The sequence below is a fragment of the Triturus cristatus genome, chromosome 12 (assembly GCF_964204655.1).
Source record: "Triturus cristatus chromosome 12, aTriCri1.1, whole genome shotgun sequence".
NCBI lineage: Eukaryota > Metazoa > Chordata > Amphibia > Caudata > Salamandridae > Triturus > Triturus cristatus.
This window is the reverse complement of record NC_140595.1, coordinates 769,778,143-769,803,336: the sequence shown is the minus strand read 5'-3', so window position 1 is coordinate 769,803,336 and position 25,194 is coordinate 769,778,143. Positions and strand designations below refer to the sequence as shown.

The 25,194-nt window shown below is 46.1% G+C and overlaps 1 protein-coding gene across 1 annotated transcript in view; it reads right to left on the bottom strand.

Moving 5' to 3' along the window:
• LOC146782786 (protein mono-ADP-ribosyltransferase TIPARP-like) overlaps positions 1 to 25,194 on the bottom strand; it is a 78,792-nt gene that overhangs the window by 15,239 nt on the left and 38,359 nt on the right. Inside the window, exon 2 of the mRNA XM_085639516.1 lies at positions 18,992 to 19,724. Coding sequence (XP_085495642.1) covers positions 18,992 to 19,662 — 671 coding nt within the window. The 5' untranslated portion in view covers positions 19,663 to 19,724. The remainder of the gene's footprint in view (positions 1 to 18,991; positions 19,725 to 25,194) is intronic.

Genomic DNA, 25,194 nt, shown 5'->3' with positions numbered 1-25,194 from the left:
CCTGGAGTTAGAATAGTAATTTTTACCCCTATACTATCCAACACTTACCCTACTGTTGCACCCCCTGGAGTTAGAATAGTAATTTTTACCCCTATACTATCCAACACTTACCCTACTGTTGCACCCCCTGGAGTTAGAATAGTAATTTTTACCCCTATTCTATCCAACACTTACCCTACTGTTGCACCCCCTGGAGTTAGAATAGTAATTTTTACCCCTATACTATCCAAAACTTACCCTACTGTTGCACCCCCTGGAGTTAGAATAGTAATTTTTACCCCTATACTATCCAACACTTACCCTACTGTTGCACCCCCTGGAGTTAGAATAGTAATTTTTACCCCTATACTATCCAACACTTACCCTACTGTTGCACCCCCTGGAGTTAGAATAGTAATTTTTACCCCTATACTATCCAACACTTACCCTACTGTTGCACCCCCTGGAGTTAGAATAGTAATTTTTACCCCTATACTATCCAACAATTACCCCACTGTTGCACCCCCTGGAGTTAGAATAGTAATTTTTACCCCTATACTATCCAACACTTACCCTACTGTTGCACCCCCTGGAGTTAGAAAAGTAACTTTTACCCCTATACTATCTAATACTTACCTTAAATGTAATTTAATATTATGCGTTGTAATGGTATGCGTTGTAAAGGTAGTATGCGTTGTAATGGAAATGCGTTGTAAAGGTATTTTTTAAAAATGCGTTGTAGTGTCATGCGTTGTAATGTCATGCGTTGTAATGGATTATGCGTTGTAAAAAATGCGTTGTAAGTGCATGCGTTGTAAAAGTGTGCGTTGTAACGTCATACATCCGCTGAGAAATGGTCGAAGCTTGTGAATTGGAGGACACCATTGCTACAGATATGAAATGTTTCCTTCTCAAACATGGACGGTGTCTCAGAGTCACAAGTTTTAAATGTGCATTCCTCGCCCATGGAGAATAACCTCAACCAATCAATATTTATTTATGTTTTGGAACTCAACTAAGGTCCAGATAAGAAATAAAAAAAACACACCCATTATAAATATTTGCACAGGCACAGTCACTGTGGCGACAACAATAAACAATCTAAAAAACCACAACATAAGAAATGAAAATGGGACATATAGCTGCATAATTAGAATTCACAATTCATTGCAACTCAATAATAAAGTTGAAAGGTGCTAATATACTCGACTGAGGACTACATAAGAAATATACAAGTAAATACTTTAAAGCATTTACGCATTCATTATTATAACATTACAGAAATCTAAAAACTCACATGTAAAGTGCAAATGGGACGTATAAATGCATGATTCATTTACAATTCTCTGCAACTCAATAATAAAGTGCAAAAGTGCTAATTGCACACAAAAGAGAATCAAAAACAATCACAACAAGTAAAGTGCAAATGAAATGTATAACGGTCTGATTAGAATTACAAAGCAATAGTACTCAGTAACCAAGTACTGAAGAGCAAAAATGCGCATACATGCAAAAACTTAAAACTGTTACAAAAATATTTTTAAAAGTCAAAGCAATTTGCACAAACCATTTCAGTTGGGGGCGAATAGACAATGACGAGCCTCAACTGTCGAATATATTTTATACTTAAAGAAAATCGGTTTCAAAAAGTGACAACGAGCAAATTTCAAATTTGGGCACATAAAAACCACCCGATTTAAAGCTTGAATATGTTTAAAAGAAAATTCACTAAGTCTTGCTTCCTTCAATATCCCCTTCCATATTCCTGTGATCACACGCAGAGGAAGCAGGCATGGCTGCCAAGGTTTCAGATCTCTATGTGTGACAGTTTCACAATTTCACTGTAATTACGAGAGACATTTCAATGACTATGAGTGACTCTTGCGAGCAAAATTAAGCAATGAAGACGAGGGAAACATATGAATATCGCAAATTACACCCATTTGAGCATCAAGAAACAATATCTTAAAACTGCACCAAAGCACCGTTGGACTGGAATGTACCAAACAGGATGGGGGAGGCCACACTGCCTACAGAGGAGCTTCATCTTCCATAACGCTCCCCCCTTCCACCCCCCCATAAAACCATAAAAAGAGGCTAGATCTCCCATGGGTGGACTTAAGCAGAACCACCTCATCCTCCCTCTGATCAGACTGTGCTGAGAAGCCCCAGCATGAACCATCACAGTGCAGCCCGCTCTCGTACCACGTGACACTCACAGCCACCTTCCGACACAAAGGCCACCTCACTAGGAAGGTTTGTATAAATCCTCCCCCGCCAATGCCCTTTGTTGCATTACTTCTATATAAATCTGGGCCTTAATAATTAATTTAGGTAATATAAATGAAAATATACCACCCACAAAATGAGGAGGATAAGTAACTGCTAAGGATAGAAAAGGCTCACCAAACTGTGTTAAACAGTACAGCGTCAAGTAGATAATGTCGCAGAGCTGAGTGAAAACATACTGATCCAGCCGGGACGGTATAAACTGTGAGGTCAGAGATAATTGTCACGGTGAGCTGCAGAAATCCTCCCGTCAGCCACTAACTCCATCCGGTCATGGCAGACTCACTCATGTCGCCACAAAGTAGGTGGTACAGACTGTGCAAGGCTGCTGGTTGGACAGGTGAATTAAAGTCACCATCAGTCTACTGAAGAGCCTTCCAAGACGCTGAACCGCCTTAGGAGTCCCATCGGGAGGACTACATCATCGGCATTTAAAAGAGCATACAACAATAGGAAAGATTTTTATTGGGGGGGGCACCCCTTGCCTTTCCTACTCTTATGGGCAGATCGTAAATATAGAGCGAAAAAACGCAGCTGCACCAACAGGCACCCCTGCTTCAGACGGTCATGCGTCACCACTCTCTTCGATAAGCCTAGATTCCCACCCATCAAAACCCGAGTCCTCGTGGAGGAGTGAAGAGCTATATTGAGCCTCAAAAGATGATCGGGGATTCCTAGCAGAAGCAATTTTCTCCCTCGGACTACCCTATTGAACGCTGTGGAGAAATCAATGAATGCAGAGTACACCGGCATGCCCTCAGCAGGGGGTACTTTTCTTTGACTGTTTGTAAAGCTGCGATGCTAATCAGGGATACCATAGTTCTATCGAAAGCCAGGGATGGAGTAGAATGCTTTTGGCAAATAATTTGCTTGTCGCATCCAGAAAGGCAATTTGCCTATAACTGCCAGGGGAAGATTGCAAGCCATTTAAAAGAAAAACATTTTTTTTAACAGGGTGACGACAATGCTTCCCTTCTAGGAAGGCAGGCTGTCGAGCGAAAAGTAACAATGATAAAATAGCAAACGTAAGAATGTGGCCCATAGGAAGACCTACGGCTTGATGATTGTTAGTTCATTGGGTCCGATGGCACCAGAAGTTCTTGCACCTTTAATGAATCCCACGATCTCCTTACCAGAAGGTGGACCACATAAAGCGAAGTAATCTGTATCATCTCTTACGACAGGCGGGTCACTGCTGCATGAGATATATCTGTATAACTTAGAAAAATATTGGGTCCAATCGTCGTCCGATATCAGAATCACTTGAGCAGTAACTCTAGAGTCACAATATTGAGCGATTATAGTCCAGCACTTTGAGTTATTTAAAGTAGCTGCCTCCCTCAGACTTATCCACTTTCGGTCCACTCCCTTTCTTGGTTACATCACTTTTAATCTAGCTCTCTTACACTCGAGGTGATAAATTTCACCCTGTCCTGGAATTGTAAAGGAAATACATTACTTCCTGACTGGGTTTATTTCCTGATTGGTCCTTTTAGCTGGTTTAGGTCCTTTGTTACCTTGACATTGAAGTCTTCAACGATAAATACCAGAGGACCATCCTCTGTTTGACTGATGTAACTTACAAATGCAAACATGAAACGGACTGGGTATTCCTGCGACTTGCCGGGGGAATACACAAATTAACTAACATGAAAGATACAGCCCTACTATCTCTTTGAAGATAGCCAACTTGAAACAAAGACATAGGTTTGAACAAATATTTTTTGCCTCCAATTGATACTGCTTTTGAGCAAGGCGGCATCACCATCTCTAGCGTGACCTTTGGCAGACGGTTTCGCTCTACAGGAAAAAACAAAATAACTCTCCTACACAAAATCTGAGCAGGCCCGTGTTTCCAGAAAACATAAGATCAAGGGCTTAAGATGCATTGAGAGCTCAACGTCGAATCAGCTTGTCCTAGGTCTGCCCTACTCAGGGGGGTTACCTCTGCAGCACTGGATACTTGGTAATTTTACTTGCACCATTCAATGTTCCTGCTACCCAACTCCTTTTAGTTAACTTATCCCCCTACTCAGGAACAGGGGCGCCCAATTCCACTGACTCTGAAACATTTATAACTCTACTCCCTTTGCCTCTGCCTACTGGGACAGCGAGATCCTTATCCTGAGTCCTGGAACTTTTCCCCGAGATTCAACTCAGGACTATAACAGTTTAACTCTACCCTGGACACTACACAAAATACATCAATTCCCCTTTACAAGAAGTAATCAAAATTCTCCAAGATTAGCATTACGATCGTCTTAGAGCTAAATGTTACTCTTGAACTGGGCAGCAAGCCAGAAGAATATAAACATTTTCAATATCAAATCAGTATCCATTTATCATATAGCTTCTAGAAGACCTTCTGAGCAACAAAAATGTTGAGACATTTTGGAGTAGCACGGCATAGTTTTCAGACGAGAAGAAGTCTGGCTGGGGGGGGAAGGATTGTCCAACCCAGGAAGAGTTAGGGGCCTATTACGATGTCGGTCGTAAGGCCTCCGACCTCAGGTTGGACAGCGTGTGTGGGGGGCCCTAGCGAGGCCCCCTTTCCTGTGCAGCCTCCGGTTGGTGGCCAAGGGGGCACCTATGGTGCCCCTCTGTTAATCCCTGCAGCCCCTGGGAGGCACCTCACGGGGTGCAGGAATTAACACTACCTCACATTTCCCTATAGGAGCATGTACTACAGCCGGTTTACGGCCGTAACACATGCTCCCATAGGGAAATGTTGGGGTGCAGTCACATCATAATGAGGTGGTCGGGATCGCCGATCAGAGGTTGGCCGGTCCCGTTTCCGAGACGGTGCCATGCAGACGCAAGTCTGCCCGACATCCTAATAGGCCCCCTAGTGTTTAACTGAGGAGTGTTAGAATACAAACTGCATCCAATTCACCTTGCCCTCAGTCACACCTTTTTAACTTGTGCTGGACAGGTGACATTGCAAAAGTCATGTGAGTGATGTTTGAAAGCACTCGTCTTCGGAGGGTTCTACAGCTGTGATTCTTTTTGACTTCTCTGGACTGCCAATGAATCATTACTGGGATCCAGGGACCCCCACTGAGTCATTGTTGGAAGCAGGGGATGCCTGTCCTAAGCAGTTTCAATGATTTTAACAACAAATCAATACACAAATACCTAAACACGTATATACCAAACAAATGCTCAAATACTGAAATGTATTGTTTGATTCGTAATAAATTATAGAAAAAGTTTTCAATTTTTCAATGTTGCTTCTTTATTTGTTTATACTTCATTATTAATTTTGTAAAACTGTTTCAGACCCCTAGTGGGCTTTGCCGACCCCCAGGGGTCCTGGGACTGCAGGTTTAGAACCACTGTTCTACAGCATGCCATCTAATTTAAAGCCTATAAAATAAGCATTGGCAAGGCAAATAGGTCTGGCATGCTTTAGATGTACATGCTCTTTATTGCATTGGCTCCATGTTATTAGGATGCACTACAAGAAAAGACACAGAGGGAAAGCTTAATTTGTAAAACAACAACAACAATATCGGAGCTCTCGTCAGGAGACCTTTGGAACTTGCACCACACATTGCCCCTGCTATGCTGCCATTGACAGTAACAACACGGCTATTAGGCATTACACTCCTACAAGTGTGACAATTCAGACTATTTCAGGATCCCAAAGCTATAAGAATGGCTAGGGGGACATGTAATAGTAATTTTTAATGCATATTGAATAATAATTAACTGTTGTTGTGGCCACTTTTAAATTATCCTGACAGAGCCATTCTGTGGCTGACTGTCACAAGCACCGGTCTTCGGAAAATTAAGTGCCGAGCACCAAAAGCCACCAGCTAAAATAGCATAGAAGCGCCCCATAAGCACACATGGGTGAGCACGTGTACCGAAGGGTGAGCACGTGTACCAAAGGGTGAGCACGTGTACCAAAGGGTGAGCACGTGTACCAAAGGGTGAGCACGTGTACCAAAGGGTGAGCACGTGTACCAAAGGGTGAGCACGTGTACCAAAGGGTGAGCACGTGTACCAAAGGGTGAGCACGTGTACCAAAGGGTGAGCACGTGTACCAAAGGGTGAGCACGTGTACCAAAGGGTGAGCACGTGTACCAAAGGGTGAGCACGTGTACCAAAGGGTGAGCACGTGTACCAAAGGGTGAGCACGTGTACCAAAGGGTGAGCACGTGCACCCATTCTTCCCCCACCCCACATGCAGACACAGGTCGGGTACATGGATTGATTCAAGGCTGTGAAATTGAACAGAAGGATGAATGGATGGTTGATGATTGGCTGCAAGCTATGGTGGATGTGAGGAATGCTCAACTGGGCTGAGAAAATTGGAATGACACTTTCTTCACAGAATGACTACAGGAGCAAACACAAACAAGCCAATGACAGAAGTGGCCTGATCAAAAATCCCTCTCTGACCAATGTCAAAAACCCTGGCTGCTCCAGACCTAAAAATGGACCTACTTTTAGAGCAGGCAAAGTTATTGGCGTTGTAAATGACAATGTCTTTTACCTGATTTTTTTTTGGGGGAGTTGTTTGGAAAAATAGCCAATATACGCTTGTGCAATGTATACATGAGAACATACATGTCTATTTACATATTTACAGATATGCATACATATAAGGGGATATTGCTATGCCTTAAACTCAAAACTGGAAACGTGGAGCACTTGCGGCATTCCATGGCTGTATCACTTTCTGCAGTGTATGTGATCCGGGTGTTTTTTATGGTATACTACATCCGTTGTGTGCAAAGTTTCAAATATAACAACTGAAATAATGGGTCATTTTAATCCTTTAAAACAAAAAATAACCCATCAATAAGAAGACAGTTGATGGTACCAGTAGGAAACAAACATGTGACTGGATTTACACTACACGAATTTGTAAAATCTGCTCAGCGGGAGCCATATATTGGGCTCGCTGTATATGTGCATGTTGCCGTGTTTGTTCTAGCTGAATCCGATATAGAGCCCTTCAGTGTGATAGCTGACAATCAGACAACAGAGCTACCATCTTTACATTGAAATACTGTTCCTAATAATACAAGAAGTCTACATGTTAATGCATAAATTACTTATAAGTTAGAAACATGATTTAAGGATTTAATTGTTTTAAGATCGTAAATCATAAAATGTTTGTAGATGAGCACAGTTGTTCATTCATCTTTATTCAGTCTGATGGCGCTATACAAACAGATCTGCCTCTAGGCGCCGATGGTAAAAGGAGATATTACTCTAGGCCATAACCATCACTCCTGTGGGCCAGTTCTCATCAGAGCTGCTGGACTTACACCAGGATGCACTTCTCAGAATGTACTTTTTATGTGCGTCACACATTGTACAGGGGATGCAGCGCCCGGTCACAACGACACGGCTCACCACCGTGCTTCAATTACACGAATTTACTATATGTGCTTTTCTTTTTCCCTGCTGGGGGACTTTCTGCAAAAGGGTCATTTTGTTGTACCATTCCTGTCATATCCTTTGCTCGCCATGCTACAACACGCGCTCTCTCAGTGTCTCCATATAAAGTGTTATTGAGCGCGTGTTAGTCTGAAATCATCACAGACCTAAAAAGGCCTTTTAAAGCATTTGTCTACAACTATTAAAATCAGGGGCCAGTAAATTCGAGGACTAAAGATAAATGTTGTCCAAGAAGGAAATTTACCTGCTTATGAAGCAGCTGTACATGAAACAGGTGATGATGTATTTTTTTTAGATTTCAACATGTTTTATTAAATTTTATACAAGAACATATTGGCAGTTCTGTTACAGGGTTAGCATAGGTTGTATCAAGTGTAGCTTGTACATCGGTATATTGAGACGTTATGGTCCGTTTGTTTAGCTAACCCCACCTGACGATAGCTGGAGAAAAAGAGAAAGAGACAGGAAGAGAAAAGGCCTAGAGACAAGGGGGAAAGAAGAGGTAGGAGACAGGCAAGGAGAGTTACATTTCTTATCAGTATTTTTAAAAGGTGGGAGCACAGAAAAACAATCATATTTTTTTTTTTTAAATGAGAAGTTGCTTCCATACATGTGCAACGAGTGCACATTGAGAGAGTGGCCTGCAGATGGAACATGGTTTGTGTTCTTTCGAATGCCTGATCTACAGTAACAGGGAATGTGAAAGCAAACAAGCATGCATTCACAACAGCCTTTCCCCGTGCTTTTCTGTAGCCTCCTACCCACTTGCCTCACTCGCGCTCTCCGGTCCGGCGTTGTGGAATACGGCTGCCGCGTCCACTCCAGGAGAGTTGAACCTTGGCTTTAGCAGGCAGAAGCAGCGGCGCATCGAGCCACTGCTAGGAATGTCCCCATCGCTCTGGGTAGGGGACACTCGGAATGGGTCTGAACGAAGTGCTTAACTGTTCCGTTTGAATGCGCGGGTACAAATAAGAATAAAGTTGCTGAAAGTTGCACAGGAGCATGTTCCGGGTTGCACAACTTAAAACAAGCGGTAACTAATAAAAGTAGTGGATGTCTGCACTGCGTGGGCCGGGAGGGCACGGAAAAGGCGGGTGGGATTACGTAATGAAAGGGGGGGGGGGGGTAATTGAGGAGAAGGGCAGGGACTTAAGATATAAAGAAAGGGTGATGTGGGAAGAGAGAAGGACTACATGCTCTGCATGAAACACGGTTACCGACGTGATAAAGCGTGGCAGCATAGTGCCAATATCTGCAACACTGGCCATCCCCCCCATACAGTAGAGACAACTTCTTTGTGGCGAAAACTGCTGCAGGTTTATTAGCATTACAAATATGCCAACATGGTGGGTTATATTATGGGCGATGCCTAGGCAGGCAACCTCTCGCCGCCACCTGATGAGCCAAATTACACCGTGGCCCTACCCAACGGTGTTTGCCATATTTTGGGGGATGGAAGACCCCTCCCACCGGTGGACCAACAGCCCACCCCTTTGCTCGCGCCCTGGAAGGGCCTGTAAGCGGGCACCATGCTGATACACAAACCTGAGGCAGATCCCCCAAAAGAGTAGTGCATGAAGGAATGTAAATTAAAAAAAAAAAAAAAAAAAAGTGTGAGATCACATGTAGCAGGGGCAGTCTCCTGGGAAGTCTGAAACACCAAAAGGCAGGACCAATTAAGCATGATGACTAAACACAAGCAGGCATTTATGAAGGGCAGGGACAGGAATGAATGGAAAAGATGGGAGATGCTTCAAGCCGCAGTCCATATTACAGCATGCGTCGCAGAACAGCGCATGTGCTACCCAGGCTCGACCTAAAAAAAAAAAAAAATGTTAAGTAGAAGCCCTGGTTTCTGGCCACGGGGCAGACTGCATGGCTTCAGGTACTTTAGGGTCCAAAATTTGAAGCACGACAGTCCCATCTGTTGGGTTTTCCGCATTCTACAAGGTGAGCAAGCATCCAGGATTTGTTGGGCTAATACGGTCATATGCACCGCTAAATTTCAGTACATTATTCACGTTTCAGCTTTGACAGAGGGTGGACTGAACAGAGAGGGGGCGAATATGTCCCAGGGCTGAATGGGCTCCGTTTCCTTGTCATTACAGAACTCTAGTCCTACTTCTCTGTTTGTAGAATGTCCCAGGCTCTGGTTTCCCAGATCTGGTCACGCTAGCAAGCCAGCCTCAACACGCCACACGCTTTGTTCACAGCCTTGTGCAGTTCAGTAAAATATGACGAATTTGACGATTTCCCCATTCACGGTGAGTGCGCGAGAATGGTATGAGTCATGCCCTGAACCCAAACCAAAATGACAACATCTGCCTTCATGGCAGTTATGCAAAGTCACAGAAAGTCAGCTGAGAGCAGACACGCCTCCAGGCCTGTGGGGCAGGGAGGGGGCCTGCAGCTCTGCTTCCATCCTGTCCAACATGAACATTTTGTACCTAGAGAGAACCGCTGGAGCACTTGCTTGCCAGCCCACTCTTGGTAACGTGTCCCTGCCAGCCCGAAGCCTTCAGGTCTCCAGAGAAAGAAACCGGCGAGCGGTGCAAACCACCAATGAGGGGGGAATGGAGACACGGCTTCCCTCTTTTTTGGGTCAATCAGGGTGAAGAGAACGATTCTTGGCACTCACCGAGGATATAGCCAACCCCAGTCGGGGATCTGGTTATATTTATAGCCGCATCATCCTGCAGGACAACAATTAAAGTGCTTGGATTCGCAACCACCCCCGCGTCATCTGAACTTTCACCTTCCTCGTCCTCTGAAAGAGAATAGTGCGCTATATACTAGTGAGACCGCACACCGGCGTTCACAAGGAGATTTTATTAAACAAAAGCAGGTACAGTAAGAGCTACTAAAGGGATTTTTCACTGCAAACGATGACAGCGTCATCGGTTTTCCAACCAAATAATCAGTGTAAAGAATAGATGCTAGTCTGCACAGGCAGCGTAAAAAAACGTAGAGACACGTGTTCACCAGAATACATCCCAAAATCTGCGTGTCCAATGGTAAAGCCGAGCTTTAGCTTGAAATTATAGCGGACAGACAGCATTGCCCGACAGTGAACGCACCCGGAGGCCCACTTCCGGGCAAGGAAGGCCTCTGGGAGCACTTCCGGTACATTAAAAGCCGCGGGAAGCACTTCCGGTCAGGAGTGGATGGAGTCACCGGGCGAAGGCACACACAACACCAGTGCAAAGGAAACATCTGACCTCGGAGGTCGTGCTGGAACTAGTAACAAGAGTTTCCACATTGTTTCTCAGAATAATATTTGCCTGCGTACGTTTCGGTTACAGAATTACAAAAAAGCCCCAGTGACCCTGCTGTGTTTATCCTCCTTCCGGCGGCCAGTTAGTGCCTAGCCTTCAACACAAACAAGGGAGGGAGGAAGTCCTGGCGAGGGGTGAGAAACAGGAGGTCAGAAGAAGGACGGGGAGCGAGGGTCAGAAGGGAGTCTGATGGAGGAGGGGACGGAGCTGGAGCAAGAGAGAGAGCAGAGACATCAAGCCTCACCCTTTGTGCGTGAGTCTCACGTTTCGAGTTCAAGTTGATCCTCAGTCACACTAGGCTAAATGTAAAACTATTACCAGGGATAGAACATGGACTCTAAAAACAACTCATTTTAGAGCGCTGCTGCGGCCTGGGGAAGCTCCAGGAAGCCATCATGTTACAGAGAGCCATCCTAGAAGTCCCCTTTAGATGATGGAAAGAACAGATTTGGAAACCTTATTTTAAGTGAGGTATTGGCATCATTTTCTTTGGTACATATATTTAGATTTTCTATTTCCATTTGCTCCCAAACCTCATAATAGTCTGGCATGCTGCTATGCCTACTAAAATATGAAATACAGAAGGTCCGAAGCAGAAGAGACCAAAAGAGAAAAGGGAATAACCGAGAAGCTAAATAAAGGTAAATTGGCAGTAGGGATGGAAGCAGAGGCCTTCTGCCCTGCTCACCGCTGTGCTTATTAACCAAAGAGGAACTCGCAGGACACGTCCCTCCCCTCCCCTCCTATAGTAAATATCTTTGTAGTGATATACAATAAGACTTCTGCTTTTTCGAGTTAAATGTTTCTGTGCCAGTCATAATCCCCCCTAAGCACTTCTATATACACAGCTTCAGTTAACTTTTGTCAATGAGCCACTTATAAGCTAACTCCATGACTAAGATTTTAGGACTTGTCCACTTTTTTTTTCTTTTAGAAGTCTACTTGTCTAATATTTTAGAACAAATGACTTCCACTGCCACAAGCACAGGCAAAGCCTTTTTCTTGTGTATATATTTAGGCCAGCCCAGGCACTGAAGCGGACTAGTTTTTAGGCTGCTGTGCACTACTGATCAAAAGACACACAATCGGTAGACGGAATGCAGAACAATTCAAAACATTCACCCCCAGTCAAGAGATCTCGGTTAAAGCCATCATTCTTTTGCTCACCATGCCACTCCAGTTTAGACCTGTCCATATGCTAATCAGTCTTGACCCTGTGCCTCATGGGAACAGTCCAGCCCGAACTGCCAAACCAGGCCCTCCCTGGACCTGAAACAAGCATCCTAGGACCAGTTTCGGGGTTTCACCCCTCATCAGCCAGGATAGCTTGAATCCAGTGGCACAGTGAGCCCAGGACCCACGTCAGGGCATACCCCGCGCACTTAGGGCAAGGATGCAAAAGACACACAATTGATGTACGGAATACAGAACAAATCAAAACATTCACCCCCAGTCAAGAGATCGGGGTTAAATCCATCATTCTTTTGCTCATCATGCCACCCCAGTTTAGACCTGGCCATATGCAAATCGCGGAATCCTCCAGATTTAAGGTTTTAAATCGTGATGGAAAAAAAGGCAGTGCAGCCAGTGGGATTTATAGAAGTAGCAATCTAGGCAAAGAGAGCTGAGGGAGAGCTCATAGGAGACACTAAATGGAAAGAAAATTGAAGGTTGGACATCAGTCTCCAAATGTGGAAGACAAGTAAAAAAACAAAAAAAAACACTGCCCATGGAATCCTGAATTCCATACACAGTTTTGAAGGTTCTACTGACGTTTTCTGCATTAAGCTAAAAACAGGCAGAGCTCTGGTAGCCTTTTTTGCAGTTGCATTATGGTCGTTACAGATCTTAATTCGTGTATTTGAACATTAGTCAACAGTGTTATAAATGGAACTCCAGGCACTGGTTTCGCCGTCCTGGCGAGGGCACGGGCGTCGCTCTAGGTCGGCACGGCCTGCGCAGACACAAAGAGCCCGGGCCGGCAGCTGATGTCGGCTTCACTCTCAGGGACACCGCTCAGCTTACACTTCCCTCTGTGAATCCTCCAGCTGGCGGGAGGCCCAACGACAGAGTCACTGCTCAGAACAATACCAGTCATTCAGCCACGTCAAACTGCATTGCCTTATGTGGAACTAGCGATCCAGGGAGAGGCCGGGATATGGTTCATGTTACATTGGTTGGTCTTACAATGTTTTTCTGCTCTGTTATGTTGGCTCGTTTGGTAACGCAGGAGAGTGGGCTGGTAACACACTGGTGTGGGTGTAACGCGGTGTGGCAGTGATAAGGCTAAAAGAAGACGTTCATACTAACTGGATAATCTGTCTCCCACAATTAGTGAGGCAAGAGTATGACTGGGGCCCGTGGACCTACCGCGGTTGGTAAGGCAAGAGTGCAGTGGCGGTACATGGTACCAACCATGCTGGATGGACAAGAGCACAATGTTATCTCTTGGTACCAACCACGGTTGGTGAGGCAAGAGCGTGCTTGCAGTCCAGTCCACAGTACCCATCAGGGTTGGCAAGGCAAGAGCGCAGTGGCAGTACTTGGGTGCTCCTACCATGCTCGATGGGCAGGAGTACAATGTTAGCCCCTGGTACCAACCACGGTTGGTGAGGCAAGAGCAAGATGCAGTCCACGGTACCCATCAGGGTTGGTGAGGCAAGAGCGTAGTGGCATGCGAAATATCACAGAAAATAACCCCTCTTGATCTGTGCATAGGTGCCACACAATGGGAAATACAGACTTTTTTGGGGACAACTGGACAGATTAGTGCAAGTACATTTTCAGTTTCACCAACATAGGTCAAAGAACAAAGGTACCATACTGGCAATGCAAAGGACGTCAACCTCACATAAGAGCCCCTTGTTCCCATGGCTGGCCACTGGCCCGAAAACTAAACTAGCCAGCCATTATCATCACAATTTTCTAACCTAAAAATTGTTATTTCCGCTCTTTCCCCCCAAAGTAAAATATAATCAACTCCATGCAAGTAAGTTGGAAAATTACTTTATCGCGATTTTTTTTTAAGTGTTGCCAAGCATGTATAGAACTCTCAAAAGAACACCGCCTTACAAGAGGTTCCTTCAGGAGAAAATGTAATGTGGAAGTGAAACGGAACAGGCCACCTGACCTGATCGCGCCGACTCCAAAAGAATGTGGTTTCTAGGATGCTAGGGGCAGGATGAAAAGCGGGTATTGGGGGACCACGTGAAAGGAGGTACAAAAGGGGCCAGTGTGGGGCATCCGCGCACTCGACAACGCAAGCAGACCCGTAGCTGATACTATAGGGAACATGTAGGAAATACCAGGAACACCCCCGGCTGGTGCATAGAACCCAAAGGGATCCCACAAACTAAGGGGATGATGATGCAGTCTCCAGAGACAGTGATTAATTACATAAAAATGGGGAGGGAATTATAGCCTGAAGCTTTTAAAATACATTTTATATATATTTATATATATTTCCTCCCTCCCTCCCTCGGATCAGGACACGCACCGGCATGTGTGAGCAAGTGTGGACTTGCTGCAGCTGGGAGCCGCCGGGTTTACAGTGAAATCTGAGGCATGTAGGGCAGAGAGGGTGCAGTCACAGACGTCAGCAAGTGCATTTCCTGGAGAGGAAGATCTCTGCACAGTCAGTGTAGAAGACAATAGCCCCTGCCATTTGAGAAGCGAGAACCAGGGGCGGTACCGACAAGAGCTGCTAAAGGGCACAGGGCATGCACAGAGAACAGCCGCAGATCAAGGTTAGATGGCAGCTGTAAACCGAACACACACATGTAAATAAGTTAAGGGAGTAAATGAGGAACAACATATCTACATTATATTTTTAAATATTCTATTTCTAATACAATGGGGCTATTTTATATGAAGGTTCCAGGAGAGTTTGTTTTCCTTTGCATTATGTTACAATGTTTGATTGCATAAGCAGAAATTAATAATTCAAAAAATGAGGAACCAATTCTTCAGATGCAGTCCCACCATCACAGGCCTGAGCAGTGCGTAAACCTACGTACAGCTCAAGAAAGTAATGGTGGCCATTTTCGATGGTTGACAAAAAGTAACCTCACCGCATTTGATGGAATGTGGAAATATAAAACAAATGCCAAATGCCCAGCCTCGGATCCCACGTGCAAGGTATCAGGAGGACGCTGCAGCCATACAGCACAGAAGCACGAGCCCAGACAGGGCTTTCGATTGGCTGCCATGCTCAGACATTCCTGCAAGTTCAGGAGTCACACTCAGATCACCAATCACAGGCGGCGATAGACATGCTCTGATGTTTGGCGCATGTAACGAGCCAATACAAAACAAAATGCTGCAAGGGGCAAATACAACACTTTGCAGCAGCAGGACTGGGAAACAGAAAAGGCCACCACTGTACGTGAATTCTGGCAAAGCTAAGGCTTTACGCAGTATCCTTATTTCGGGCAGAAAGCACAAGCATGTGCTTAATCTGAATACCCAAGAAAAATAGCGTACAACCAGCACTGGCAAATCCAATAGGTCTTGCCTAAGCAAGAGCTATCGGCTTTCCTAATGTGTTTTAGTCGTGTTATACACCAGCATTATTACTGCTTGGACGAGATGTGAACACCTCCGCCCAGAGCAGGCTTTGGTCCCGGCCTCGGAGAGCGAAGGCTCTCACCCCAGGAGGCCAGAAACATGTCTAGTGATGGCAGGCTGGCTGAGACCAGTCGGCAACCACACTAGTAGTCGGTAAGTTTTCAGGGGGCACCACCAAGGTGCCCTCTGTGTGCATTTATTAATAAATCCAACACTGACATCAGTGCAGGTTTATTAAGACAAGATGTTTGGTACCAAACAAATTGGGGTACAGTGAAGCCATCATGGAGCTGGGGACCTTGTAATAAGTTGTGTCCAGCCCATGTACTCGTTATGGCTTCCCTGTTCACTCACAATGTCTAAGAATTGATAAACATTGCAGGGTCATACCTGCTCAGTCAGATATGCCCAGACATGAGATATAGTTCACCCTGCCATGGGGCTGTAAGGCCTGCTGTGGGGTAGCTTACCTAAATCTCATCCAGTGTCTGCAGGCATGGCACACAGGTGTGCCATGTCGACTCTTCGGGTTTGTCTGCACCAAGACATACAGCCTGCAATGTTAGTTTGCATGATTTTGGTGAGGGGTTCCTAGGGTGGTACAATCGTGCTGCGGCCCTGGTGGACCCTCTTCGGTGCTCCTGCCCTAGGTACCAGGTGTACCATTTACTAGGGACATACACGGGGGATGAAGTGGTGCCAATTTTGGGACAATGGTACAGTTCTGGGAAAGAGCTCTGGCACTGGGGACCTGGTTAGCAGGAACCCAGCGCACCACCAATCGAAATCACATCAGGTATCAGGCAAAAAGTGGGGGCGACCATGTAAAAAAGGGGCACTTTCTTTCAAGCATGTTAAAGACACAGCTAACAGACTGATGACAGAGACAGCCAGAGAAAATACAGGACACGTATCTACGATTAACAGTACCACAAGGGCAGGAACGAAGCCAAACATTGCGATGGAAGCACATAGGTGTCCTACAGGGCAAGAGGGCTCTCTTATTCCGGTGCGACTTCTTGTTGTGATCGCGTGATCAAATCGAAACCCATGCACTGGATCTTACAGCGGACACTGAAAACATCTGGAATGCTGAACAGTCAAGTGAAGGTCACTGAATAAAGAAGCTCTTATTCATAGTTAAATTACTAATCTGTCTGTTCTGAAAATAACTCGGGAAACAGGAAGAAGAAACAAACATGTCCTGATGTTACACACGGACCTAGATTCACAGCAAGGCACCACAGAACACAAACATTAAAAAGAAGAGCTAGCGGTATCCCTCTAGGACAGCACCGGATTTTTGGTTAACCCATCATATTGATTGGTGATAATTTAAGTTCATCCCACGTATGCACTCTTGAATAGCACCCGCCAGCACAATGCTTCCCCAGTTTCTGGAGCAAATGTAAACAAACAGCAAAAGGTGCACCACTTCAGCAAATATGATCTGTGTTAAATCAGTCCATGTACTTGATGCGTTTTCCTTTCAAAAATTCTTCTTTATTTTCCATTTATTATATAAACATTAAAAACAGCCAAAGCAGCCTGTGATCGCGTGATCAAATCGAAACCCATGCACTGGATCTTACAGCGGACACTGAAAACATCTGTAATGCTGAACAGTCAAGTGAAGGTCACTGAATAAAGAAGCTCTTGTTCATAGTTAAATTACTAATCTGTCTGTTCTGAAAATAACTCGGGAAACAGGAAGAACAAACGAACATGTCCTGATGTTACACACGGACCTAGATTCACAGCAAGGCACCACAGAACACAACCTGGTTCCTTAACGAGTGAGATTCATACAGACGCCTGGAAAAACCCTGACCGAGAAGCAAACATCACAGGAGCCAAGACACAAACAAAATGCACAGAGGGGGCGTTAGTTCCTAGTACTGCCCAAGTTTTTGTTCAAGTGAGTCTCTTAATCCTGTTTTTTTCATCTCTGGGTGTGTGCTTTCACCAGCACAGTTTCATTTGCTCCAGTAAAAATGGTCATATTCCCTTTGCATGCAGCAAAATAAAACTAAGGCAGTGTTCCTGCCTAAACTCCTAAGACCACTTTTGTTAGGGCTGCCCCAATGACCATAACATGCGGTCTAGGACTTTGACTTCCGGCCAACAGATAAGGGGGGGGGGGGGGTCACCTTTTCAACCAACCAGAATATGGGCAAGTGTAAGAACTAATCAGAACTACCCACACATGAACTTCACAAGCCGCCCACAAATTGCTAATTTCACAGACGTCTGTTGGAAAATTACAGTCCGCCTTTTTTTTTTTAAGCTCACTGAAGCCAAATGCGGATCTGGCAGAAATTGTGGATGTGAGCTACAGTTTGTGTTTGTATTTGTATCGCATGGGCTAAAAATGAAACTTTAAATCTTCCCTACGACTGACTGACCAATTCAGCTGTCTGGCGTTGAGGAAAGTCACAAGACTTGTTTTTTTTCTAGGAAGTTCTTATCCCAAGGACGCGGGTAGTAGGTGGCACTCTTGCCAAAACAAGTCTTGTGACTTTCCTAGGGTGTGCCAGGTAGGGTACAGGGTGGTTCAATCTACCTGCAATGTTCATATTGTGCACGCGATTCATGGCTGGGAATACAATGGTTGTGGAGTCACATTAAACCAAGTTAGTCAGAGTGAAGCATCACACCCTCTCCACGTTGAATCCCTGCAGCACGTCTTGTCCTCATGCCTGCACTTAGAAGCTGTGCCCTGCCATGCTTCAAACCAGCCAGAGAAAGAGGAGTTGCATGCAACACCCCAGTATGCCAGAGAAGATACAGGCAGGACATCCAGAGTCTAACCATGACCAGACATCTGCAGTAGTGGTCAGGATGGGATCTTGCTAAGCGATTCTCGGGTGATGCCAAGTTTCTGTCCCAATGTGCCTAGTCGGTTTCTGTAACAGATGGACTAGTCTACCCATTGTGAGCTTTTAGATAAGCCAATTGAACCTAGACACTGCTAACTCAGGTCAGCCCTGAAACAATATACCTGCTTCTAACACTACTCATATGGTGGGTTCAGCGCCAACACTACCATCTCTCCACAGCATGCCCACTGCAATCACAGCCTACCCAGACCCGTATCCCACCTGCAAGTACCTTCAGCACTGAGCAGTCAACCCAGTATTAACCCTACCAGTCCTGGCCATTATAACCAAAGTGAGGACTGGGCTGTATACCCACAGCCAACACTACCCGACTTTGCATTATCCACTAAGCGCACAATGGGCAGGACAACCATTGAAAACACACAACACCTTACACCACCAGACTCAGGCAGTATAACTACTAACAGTGCCAGCTTTGAAGCACACCAACAATGACAGCGTAGAGCAGTGAAATCACAGAATAGTATTCCCGCTACCACACCCCAACAAGTACTTTACTGCAGGTGCAATCAGTTCTCCCGTGTCAAACCATCGCAACAGCTGAAGCTGAACAGGTTATACACTTACTGGTAAGTCGCTCGGATGTGTACCTTAGCAGGGTCGCTGTAAAGTCTCTCTAAGATCTCCTGGGCATCTCCACTCACACTCTCCCAGCTCTGTGTGGGCGTGTGCCAGAGCTGCCAGTGGTAGGGTAGAATGGTGTGGTGCTGTGGGCACTGTTGTCCGTAGAGGCAGCAACCCAAGAGGAAGGAGGAACACACCTCGATCCCTTCCTCCTTGTGGGTGTGGTAATGTAACTGGTTAACCACTTCCAGAATGTGGTCAAGGGTCAGCTCCTCCTCCAGCTCGGCTGTGTCGTCCCCTGCCATGCCCACCAGTGACTCCGCCTCCTGAAGGTCCTGCTCCACCCTATCAGCAAAGGCATCCTGGCCAGTCGGAGCCACAGGGAGGTCAGTGAGCTTCAGCATGCATGGTGTGTCTTTTTGGGTAGCTTCCTGTTCTGGAGTTATGCAGCCTGGGGTTGGCAAGCACCTCATGTAAAATGGCAGCGTTCTTTGCCGGCGCCGACGGAGTCGCCTTTCCCTCAGCAGGACCCGCTGGCAGGCCCGGATCAGCGCGCTCTTGTGATGCCGGTGAAACACTTTGCTGCAGCCCCGAACAGTGGGATCAGGCCCCAACTTGCTGTTCACTGCTTTGAGCAGAACTGGCAGCTTAGTTCGCTCATGGCTGACAGCCATTGACAGGTTGGGTGATCCTGTTCCACCCTCTCCCTTTTCCACGTTTAAGGTCACTAGAAAACCTTAAAAAAAAAAAAGAAAAGAAGAAAAAAAAAATCACTATTTATGATCAATCAAAACCAAATCTCAGTGCAGACACTCAAATAGAATTCATACAGATTGCAATAAGGTGTGAAGTGGCCTACGAAGAGCTAGTGATGTGTGGAGACAAACTGCTGCCTCTGAAAGAAATCTAGGGAGGAGAAAAGTCTGACATGTGTCAAACTGCCTTTTCCCCCATCTGTCTCCAGGAAAAGTGCTTCCCTGCGTTATGTTAGGGAACATTTTCAGAGAAAAAGGAAACATGTTTAGGTGAAAATCTTAGAACCATTGAACATTCTTCTTTTAAGGCCTCATTGGGAGATTTTAAGACCAGATAAAGCATAAAAGAATTGCCAAAAATGGGAGTCAGAAAGTAAAGACTTTGAAAGATTGCAGTGGGCTTAAAGGATCACCTTTCACCGCAGCAGTCTCAAAGTAGTGGACGGACAATGGTTTCCCATGAACATCACCCTGTCATGGTGGATACAGCCTAGTGCATTTGCGCATTTGGTGCATACATAGCGTGCAAACAGATGGTCAAGCACCAAACACAGAAATTAAACTGTATATATACCCAAAATGCATAACGTTGATCACTGCACCCGACACCTCACCCAACTGTAGAAATGTTTTGTTTAAAACCAAGGAAATAATTTACTCCTAAATCTTTAAGGCATGGAGTATTTTGACATCCATTAAAACAGGAATGCTTTCCAGACTTTAGCCCTGGAATTTTATCACCCAGCACTCAGGACTTTCTTTGGCAAGCAGCCGGTTACTGCCCTAAACCTTTGTTATAAGGGATCACCCGACAAGGTATCCTGACCAGTACAAAATATCCAGGGAGGCTGGCAGAACGCCAGGCTTTTTAAGGACATTTGACTGGTTGGACAAGTAAAGATGCAGGAACAAAAACAAACAGCACACAAACACCATCAACCATTTTGCAATCACCAAATCGCTTGTAGCATTGAATGAGATCCAAGGACAAAAACATACAGAGGCGGGACGAGCAGAACACCCAGTCCAAAGAAAACAAGGTCGAAAAGCCACAAAACAAAACAGATTTTTGATGTTTTTATCCTTAACTCTATAACCTAAGTATTCTTTCTTGGTGTGTGTTAGAATTCAGAGCACATTTCGGGCACAGGTCCTGCGAGAACAGTTCATTTTGTAATAGCTCCTTAAAGTTCTAGGGGTTGTTCCGTAAACTCATGGGTCATCGTGGTAGCCAGAACACACAATTAGTGGGCGCGAAGCAGCGCTGCTGACAAACCAGGGCCGGGTTCCTGAACAATTTGAAGACATCTAGACACACAACTCTCACACAAAAGCCTCCACATGATCAAGATCTCCAGGGATGTCCTGCCACTGAGGGAATGAAGTGTGAGCCCAGCACTGGGAGCAGTTGTGTAACTGGTACCCTGATACCCTTCTGCAGTTTACAGTCCCTAGTTTGACGAACTACACAACAAGGACTGTAATTATATTTAAAAGTAGCTTATCCCTTTTCAAAATCAAACCTTGGAACAAAGGTGAAAAACTGAGGGGTGCGGGGGTGTACCTTAGCCAATGGCAGCTCAAGAGATCTGTGGAATTGATTCCCTGTAAAAGAAGCAGTTTAAATCTCAACCCATCTACTGCTGAAACATGGGTGTCTGCTCACGTCCTTGCAGCCTGCCCTGCATAGATCCACAGAACTATTATAGTTCAGGGTATATCCCCAGTAACTCTCCTCTGTGACCACTCCTGCCCTCATCAGGGGCCTGTGTGCCTCCAGGGAGGGGAAGGCGGCATCTACCAATGACCACTGCTCATACCCAGGCACGCCCCAAACACACAGCTCCAGGCCCAAACTCAAGTCCACCCGGCACCACCTTATTTTCTTGAGTAGTCTAGAGTGATTCCTCTTTCCAGTTGGTTTGTCCCCTGGTGTCCAGTTCTTGATGCCCCACCTACAATATGGAAACCAGTTCTGCAGGTCTCATCCATGGCACAGGCAGATCCTTACTGGAGGTCACCAAGAGCAAAACTTCCAAACCGGGCAAGGTCTCCACAGGAGGTTCACAAGGAGAGCAGCCCCAGGAATAAGAGTTGGCCAGTCTGGAGCAGAGGGGGGGTTACAGTGCACACCTGGAAATACTTCCTGGGGCATAAATACATAGAAGGCGTGGTTCTAGAAACAGAGATCATAAGAAGAGGTTCGGGAGTAACATAACAAAAGTTGCACACACTTGATGTGCCAGGGGTCCTTCACTTCCATTAATACATTTGTGACACCCTCTTACGGTTGCTGGCCCAACTTTTCACCCAGCTGGACCACTTCTCAGCACAACGATTGTAGCACGCTCGGGCACTGTTCAGCCTGCTTTCTTTCCGTCCCAAACCCAGGCCCTGACCCAGTGCTCCTCACAGGTAACATCCTCATGGGCTGAACCCCTATTCCAGGCCAGCCTGTGCCAACTACGAGATGGGCAGCAGCACATGCTGGAAGACTGCTGGAGAACAAGACCCTTTCAGGGGCGAAAAGGAAGTGCATGGAGATGTGAAACTGGAAAGCTACTGACTTAAGAACTGGGGAACCAGGCTTGACTCCCGGCGTCAGCTCAACATCCTGTGATTCTGGGCAAACCACTTAATCTCCCCTTGCCTGAAAACAACATGAATCTGATGTTGTGTAATGGAACCTGGTTCTCAGGTGAAGTGGGCTAATCCCCTTGGACCAAGTTTATGTATAAATAAAACTACAACAAGAAAAAAAGCTGAGGGTTAGAATAGAAGACGGACTGACAACAAACTTACTAGGAACACAGCTAGCAATCTCCGTTTCACCCTGAGAAACGGAATTTAGAGGTCACCAGTACAAGAAACTGGTGCACGAAGTTGGGCCACAAGCCGGAAGGTGGGCCACAAGCCGGAAGTTGGGCCACAGCGACTCAGGCTGTACCTGAGGAACCAATGAGAAATTCAAGGCTGTTTATGGATTAGAAGTCCAGTCCTGGGTTGGTGGAACGTTTGTTTTCGGTCTGTCTCTGTGTTATGGACAACCTAGATTATGATAATTTTGTTATATAGCGCTTCATGCTGTGGGGACGTATTACTGTGAGCGCCCCTGGGGCATTTTCGCCCACTTCTTACCCCCATGCCTCACCCCACACAGACCATTTTATCATATAATGGGATGCAAATGCCTATGCAGCCCCTTCTATAGTATGGATCAGGCTGATGCACTTTCTGCACCTGTGCGATTACTAGGGCATGTCCTCATTTGCATAGGGCTAGACTCCATGCAAATGAGGAAGCGCTTTGCACACTGCATGACAGATGAAGGCACAGAGGTAAAGAAGCTGTCGGGAGGCGCACTATCTGGGTGACACTTAGAGCTGGGCACATTCAATGCACCCTTATGAAGAGGGGACGGGGTCCTAGGCACCCACGTTTCCGCGCGAGGCAGGTGGGGACACTCGCTCCATCCAACTGCGGAGCGACTCAACCCTGTGAAATGTAGGACAGTTTGCTGCCTGCACATCGAAAGCCAGGCTGGCGACTCCAACAGCTGGTCCGCTTTTCACTAAAAGTGCTTTCGCCAGTGCAAGTTTGCGGCTATTGGGGAAAGCGCATGAACTGTAAGTGGGCCCAAAGTGCCAGTCTGTGCCTAGTGCACCCAGTTACATGTGTGCTGTGGTAGACACTGCCCCAGTGCGCCCTAGTTGTAATGCAGGGCTTGAAATTGTACAGAAGGTGCTCCGGTTCTCCAATGTCAATGACATCCATGTACCTACTCTTGGACGGGTGGCGGGGTGAGTAACCCTGGCTGGGAGTCGTTTCGGCGCGTCAGCGTTCAGCTGGTTGACCCGTCCCGGTGGCCCATGGTTCCTCCCAGAACACAGGGGTCGTTTGTTTTGTAATTTCCTGTGTTTTCAGACATCGCATGACACTGAGTGACCAGGCTTTTCCGTTTCCGTCAGACAGGCCGATCAGTCGCCGGGTTCTCAGGCTCGATCATCTAAGAGGAGAAACCCAGACCACCCCCCCCCCACTGCTTGAAAAAACAAAGAGAACAGAAAAAGATAATAGTTCAATGTAAAGACCCCTCTACCAACTGCAAAAACGCGAACACAAAATATATACAACACTGCTAATACCTACCAGTAACTGCTTGCAAAATGCGCTCATGAAAAATTAAAATACTGCGATATGAACTGGTTTAACAAGCATTGGCATAGCCAAAAGGTCTCGCCGTTGGGACCTTAGAAGTGTTTAGTTATCCAGCACAATATCCTTGGTGCAACAACATCAAGTGTTGCATGGCTAAACACTTATAAGGTCCCAAAGGCGAGACCTATTGGCTATGCCAATGCTTGTCTTTCTTTAGCCTTTTCCTTCTAGGATTACCCTTGGACGTGAGGGCAGCAGAGTTCAACCCACCTGCCCATTTAATTGACTGCCCCTCTGTGGAGGGGTCATTTTCAATGAATAGTGTTCAATCTCATGCACATTCACTTTTTGGCCTCTTTACCTGGCTCTCTCTCCTCCCCAGGCCCCCATCTCTCGTCGTATGGACTGGACTGGAGCGGTTTGTATTGAAACATTAGGACTTTGTTTACCGAGACCGCACGTGCCCCTCCACTCCTGAGCTTTCCCCTCACAAACCGTGTGTTCTGGTGCTTCTGTCCAGTCAGGCAATAGACGTGAGCCAGGATTATAACTAATAATGACAATAAAGGTTGTAATAAAAAAAAATATGTTATACTAACTATACTAAACATAAATTGTGTTACTATAGCGCTTGTAACCTCAGTATTTTTTCCAGGCACTATAAATAACAGATATTGTTTCTCTCCTTTTTAATGACACTCGGGTTGCAAAAGCTTATTATATGGAAACCTGGGCTCGAGAAACACGGCCCTTTATAGCCTATAAAGGGCCGTGTTTCTCGCCCGTGTTTCCATTTAATAAGCTTTTGCAACCCGAGTGTCATTAAAAAGGAGAGAAGCAATATCCGCTATTTATAGTGCCTGGAAAAAACATACTGTGTTAACAAGCGCTAGAGGGTAACTGTAGTATGCCACCCAGGCAGGGCCACCGCCCTCAACCATCTTTGAGAGTGTGACCCCAGTACATTGGCAGAGTGCAGCAGAACCAGGTGAGTGCCGCCCCACCCCCACGCCCTGAAAACACCCCCTCCCCTCAAATCTAGGCCCTTTGTGTCCCACCCTGGGGGGGGGGGGGCGTTAAATGAGCCTCCCTGCGGCTCGGCCTGCTCTGGTGAACAAACAGGGGGGCTGGGGGCTGACGTCGGTTGCAGAAGCCATTGTCAGGGGGGGCCCTGAGCTCCGAGGCCTGGCCCCTGCGGTGACTAATGGCAGCCGGGCTGTGTGCTTTGTGTCTTCACAATACCCCCAGCATGTTTGCTCTTGGGCACTTTAAAGGGGCATGCGTCTTACAAGA